General features: G+C 42.5%; 1 protein-coding gene across 1 annotated transcript; it reads right to left on the reverse strand.

The window, feature by feature from the left end:
* Positions 1-5,752: 5,752 nt before the first annotated feature.
* Positions 5,753-6,190, reverse strand: LOC136454898 (uncharacterized). Its single transcript, XM_066455144.1, has one exon. The coding sequence runs from the start codon at positions 6,188-6,190 to the stop codon at positions 5,753-5,755; it is 438 nt and encodes a 145-aa protein (XP_066311241.1).
* Positions 6,191-6,226: the final 36 nt, after the last annotated feature.

Raw genomic sequence — 6,226 nt, forward strand, 5'->3', positions numbered from 1 at the left:
TTTTTAGCAACAGTTCAAATTTTTTTTATAGGAGTGGCTGGTGATGGAGCCGCCCCTACAGTGACGTGCGAGGGTGCCCAAACACCAGCCGTCTCTACAAACAGAACAGCAGGGGCGGCTGGTGTTATGAGCCGCCCCTACAAATGGGGTCTGATTTGTAGGGGCGGCTCAATTACCAGCCGTCCCTAGAAATGGTATTTGTAGGGGCGGCTGGTGATTGAGCCGCCCCTACAAATGGCTCCGTATTTATAGCACCGATTTGTAGAGGCAGCTCAATCACCAGCCGCCCCTACAAATGTCCCCCATATAAAACAAATACAGCTCCTTCTTCCTCCTCGGGTCACTCACTCCAACCCGTGAAAAAAGGTGGGGAGGCCTTGGGCACCTCCCAAAAATTGCTCTACTAAGGAGGGAAGGTTTTGGTCTCAAATCCTTTGGTGGAGAGGTTGTAGAAGGTAAGAAAATGCTATTCCAATTTTTTTAAAGTTTTAATGGTTGGTTAGTGAGTAATTAGAGTTTTGTTTTTCTCTCTCTTCTATGGTGCTTGAGCTATTTATGAGTAAATTAGACCTAACTTTTAAATGTACTAGGGTAAATTAGGGAGGAGAACAAGATCATACCCTTATTTGATCTATGTTTCTTGATTTTAGTGAACCATTAGTTAGTTTTATGGATGTTTCATGTGCATGTGATCTAGATCTAGGGTTTGATTTTTTTATTAATTTCGTTTTTGTAAATTTATGTTTGATAAAATTGGATTAGGGTTTGTATGAAAGATATTGGGTAAAGTATAATTATTGTTAATTGTTGTCTTTGAATTTGTTTATTGTAATCAATAAATATGTATTTTAATTATTTATAGATAAATGGGCCATTAATTAATTTTTCTCTACCATGGTGTGTATGTATGCTTCATGTAATTATATTAGATTTATATTCATATATATCTGAGGTATATACAATTATTCTCAAATAATTATTACTTTGATTCATTTTTATATATATCTGAATAAGTAGTCCTTTAATGTTTGTTTTGTTGTTATTGTAAAAGATGGAGTACACGAACTCTTGGATGTATGGTTCGTTAAGGTTCAAGGCAGGTTTCCGTAAAGAGGTGGATAAATTTATTGAAGCCGCAACAAAGCATGCAACGACATTGAAAAAGAATAAGGATACAATTATTTGCCCATGTAAAGATTGCAAGAACCGTATGGCATGGACAGATGTGACTATCATCAGATCATTTGATTATGTAAGGATTTGTTGAGGACTACACAGTGTGGATTCATCATGGTGAAACGGCTATTGTTAACGACGAGGATGAGGAGGAATACGACGACGAAACCATAGAATCCCTGTCCCAATATTCAGCAGAGCTTGATGCACAAATGGATTTTGAGTTTGGCAATGAACAAGGTGGTGATGCTAGTGGTTGGGATGGTAACGACGAATGTGGTGCCAATAATGATGGTGGAGCACGTGTCGGAGTTGAAGATGATTTAGATGACATGATTCGAACCCTTGGACCAAAGATTTTACTAAATAGCCCAAAAGGTCTAGAAAATTTGGAAAGAGTGACAAAAGCATCGAAGGAGACTATGTATGGTGTTGAAAAGGGTTGTCCGACACATTGGACATTACTACGTTTTGTGCTTGAGCTGCTCATCCTGAAGGCTAAGTACGGCTGGTCAGACTGTAGTTTCAATGATCTATTGCATCTCCTATCATGGGTGCTGCCACAACCAAACTCAGTTCCTGCCAACACGTACCAAGCGAAGAAGGTCATAAGTCCATTGACAATGGGGGTTGAAAAAATCCATGCATGCCCCAACCACTGTATACTTTTTCATGGCGAAACGTTCAAGTCATTGGATAAATGTCCCCGGTGTGGGGCCAGCTGGTACAAGAACAATGACCTTTACGGTGGGGACAAACCATCCACGGGGAAAAAGAGGAATAAGAAGGGTACAAAAAAGGTGGTATAAGAATCTCAGCCCCCAGAGGACACTCCATTAGGCAACGATGCAAAGCAGAGAAGAATTCCTGCCCTGGTAATGTGGTACCTGCCAGTGACCGACCGCTTGAGATGTATGTTCCTAAACCCTAAAGAAGCCGCACTCATGACATGGTGGGATGATGAGCGCAAGGTGGATAATGATAAGATTGCATACACGACTGATTGTAGTCAGTGGCAAAGGTTTGATGAGAAGCACAAAGAATTCAGCGATGACCCAAGGAATGTATGGTTTGGCCTGAGCACCGATAGAATGAATCCCTTCAATGAGAGGATGAGCAACCACAGCACATGGCTAGTGATCTTGACCATGTACAACATTCCAACATGCTTGTGTCAGAAGAGAAAGTACCTTCTCCTCACTATTCTTATTTCTGGCCCTAAACAACCAGGCATTGATATAGACGTGTTCCTCGAGCCCTTGATGCAAGAAATGGAGAGGCTATGGAGGCATGGGGAGCAGATGTACGATGCGTTCCAAAAGGAGGACTTCATATGTAGAGCAATAATATTTGTTACTACCAATGATTACCTCGCGCTGTTTGCTTTGTCTGGACAGATCAAAGCAAAGATGGGATGCTTGGTTTGCTTGGATGGTACTACATGGGTGTACCTAGATGCATCCAAGAAGATAGTTTACCTAAGGAACCGACGCTTCTTAAAGACAAGTCACAAGTACCGCAGCAAATTGTTCTTTAGATTTTATGACAACGCCCCAGAGATTGAACCCCCTCCAGAGAGACGTCATAACGGAGAACATGTGTACATAATGGTGAAAAACATACGCGTCGTCTATGGAAAGAAGAATCTGGATGGGACCAATAGAGATAGAAGCACACCTCCTATCGAAGGCGTACCTTTCAAGAAACAATCGATCTTCTTTCAGTATCTGCCTTATTGGCCAGACTTGGAGGTCCCTCATGCCATTGATGCTATGCACATGCAGAAGAATGTCTTTGAGAGTCTCATTGCTACCTTGATGGACACAGGCAAATCAAAGGATGGTTTAAAAGCACGGAAAGACATGGTGCAGCTAAACGTGATGCCACAGCTTCACCCGGTACCTGAGGCTAATGGAAAATACACTCTGCCCGCGGCGTGCTTCAACCTAACACCAGACGAGAAGAGAGCTATATGCACTTTCCTGAGGGGGATCAAAGTCCCGACTGGGTTTTCAGCAAATGTGAAGAAGCTAGTGTCGATGAAGGACTTGTCAATAACACACTACAAGGCTCACGATTGCCATGTGATGCTGACAGTGTTTCTACCTATTGCAATCAGGGCTATAAAGCCAGAGTTCTTGAAAATGGCCATCGCCTGCATGTGCTACTTCTTTTTGAAGATCTCACAGAAGACGATTGGCAAGGAAGAGCTGAGTGACCTATATGAATTTGTGGTGGAGACACAAAACCAACTGGAGATGTGTTTACCTCCTGTTTTTTTGATATAATGCTACATCTCATGATTCACATGGTTCATCAGATACAGGTGCTTGGCCCTTGCTACTTGCATGAAATGTGGTCATATGAGTGGTTCATGTTGGTTTTAAGTCGATACGTGCATAATCGAGCATACCCAGAGGGCTCCATGATAGAGGGTTACAGTACTGAAGAAGTCGTCGAGTGCTGTCAAGAGTACCTAAAAGTACAGAAAGGGATTGGTAAACCCGATTCTCGTCATAAGGGTAGGCTGGCTGGGAAGGGCACCAGTGGTAGAAAAGTGTTCATCGACCATGATTATAAAGAGGTGAGTCGGGCGCATTACAGTGTCTTGCAGAATACACAACTGATGCAACCATATATTAATGAGCACTTGGCTATCATTATGGTGGAGAGAAATGGCCGTTCGGATGATTGGGTCATGAAACAGCACAAGCAACGACTAACTACATGGTTGAAGGACCAAAACATACCGCCTGAAGAAACTATAGACTCTATTACCATCAGTAGGTTGGCGGAGGGGCCATCAAGACAAGTGACATCTTGGAATGCTTATGACATCAATGGGTACACGTACTATAACCACGCAAAGGATAGTAAATATGTGAACCAAAACAGCGGCGTTCGAATAGAGGCTCTCGATGGATTAGGACGAAAGATCCAATACTTTGGCATCATTGAAGAGATATGGGAACTTGACTATGGAAGGGATATAACGGTGGCCCTGTTTCGATGCCGCTAGATCAAACAACACCAACTGAACGAGATCGGATTGAGAGTCCTGGACCTCGGGAATCTAGGCTACCAAGATGACCCTTGGGTGCTCGCTTCATGTGTCGCACAGGTTTTCTATATGTCTGACCCACAAAGTAACCTCCCCCCGAAGAAGAAGACAAAGCACGTGGTTGCCTCCGGGAAACAACACATTATTGGAGTCGATGGCGTGGATGATGTTGAAGCTTACAATAAGTACGATGAGATGCCGCTATTCACAGACTTTTCTAAGAAGATCAGTGTTGTGGAAAAGAACCTCCCCAAAGACATAATGCCATGGGAACGAAAATGTGTCAAAGGGAAAGTCGTTACAGCGGGCTAGCTAGTTGTTGAACGTGGAGTGTTTGTGTAAGTGTGTCTTTGTAAGACTTCATTTATGCATGCGTGTGAGATTATATATTTATGTACGTGTGTAAGACTACATATTTTTATATGTGTATGAGACTACATTTTATACATGTGTGTGAGACTACCCTTTGCAACATCCAGATGACTCTATTTGAACATCCACTTTATTACTACAAAATTTCATTTGTCAAAGTTTGAGCACTTCAAATTTTCAAATTTAAAAAAATGACAAGTTCAAACGAGATTTTCAACCACTAAATGTTTTTGAGCTGAAAAAGTGATGAATACCAAAGTTGTATAACTCATCAAGATCTATAACTTTTATTTTGATCATTTTTTATCTGATAAAGTGATAGTAAACATTGTTCACAAATCAACATATTTCTCGTATAGTTCATAAAACTATGAGTCATGTGAATTTATGAACAATGTTTACTAATACTTTGTCACATGAAAAAGTGACCAAAATAAAAGTTATAGATAGTGAGGAGTTCAACAACTTTTTTGTTCACGACTTTTATTGTTGAAATCATTTAAGGTTTCAAAATCTTGTTTGAAGTTGCCATTTAGTGAAATTCAAAATTTGAACTGTTCAAATTTTATCAAATGAAAATATAATCAAAATAAAAGTTGTACATATTGATGAGTTCTACAACTTTGGTATTCATGAGTTTTTTCATGTGAAATCATTTACTCTTTCAAAATATTGTTTCAAGTTGAAATTATTTGAATTTCAAAATTTGAATCGTTCAAACAAAGTCACATGGCAAGATGACCAAAATAAAAGTTATACATGTTGATGAGTTATACAACTTTTATGTTTACAATATTTTCATTTTATTTCATTTAACATCATAAAATTGTATTCGAAGTTTTAAAATTTAAATTTTTAATTTTTGTTTTTTTTGTTTTCTATATTGTTTTGACTACAATTGTTTATATATATATTTCTTCATATATAGAATAATAAAAAATATTATATTTGTGTATATACATAATTTTTTATATTACTTTGTGTTTTTATGATATAAAAAATATAGAATTTATAATTTTAAAAAAATATTTGTAGGGGCGGTTGGATCAGGAACCGCCCCTAAAAATTCATTTGTAGGGGTGGCTGGATCAGGAACCACCCCTATAAATGCATTTGTTGGGGCGGCTGGATCAGGAACCGTCCCTACAAATGGTACCTAGTATAAATAGGAGGGAAGCGCATGGGAGTCATCGTCTGGGCGCTGTCTTCTTCCTCCAACGCCGTCAGGCTGCCTAGGGTTTCCGCCGCCGGTCCCGTGCCCGCCGACACCCGCACCTGGTCCCCGGCGCCCGCCCCCGCGCGTCGACCCCCGGCGTCCCGCGCCCGGCCCCTAGTGCCCTCCCCCGCGCGTCGACCCTCGGCGTCCCGCGCCCAGCCCCCGGCGCCCTCCCCCGCGGGCCAACCCCTGGCGTCCCGCGCCCGGCCCCCGACGCCCTCCCCCGCGCGCTGACCCCCGGCGTTCCTCTCCCGGCCCCCGGCGCCCGCCCCCGCACGCCAACACCCGCACCCGGTCCCCGGCGCCCGCCCCCGCGCGCCGACCCCCGGTGTCCCGCGCCTGGCCCTCGGCGTCCTCCCCCGCATGCCGACCCCCGGTGACCTACGCCCGGCCCCCGGCGC

This window comes from Miscanthus floridulus, chromosome 5 (genome assembly GCF_019320115.1).
Source record: "Miscanthus floridulus cultivar M001 chromosome 5, ASM1932011v1, whole genome shotgun sequence".
Lineage (NCBI taxonomy): Eukaryota > Viridiplantae > Streptophyta > Magnoliopsida > Poales > Poaceae > Miscanthus > Miscanthus floridulus.

Excerpts from the sequence above, each read along its gene's own strand:
- LOC136454898 (XM_066455144.1), bottom strand. The coding sequence starts at position 6,190 with ATGCGGGGGAGGACGCCGAGGGCCAGGCGCGGGACACCGGGGGTCGGC.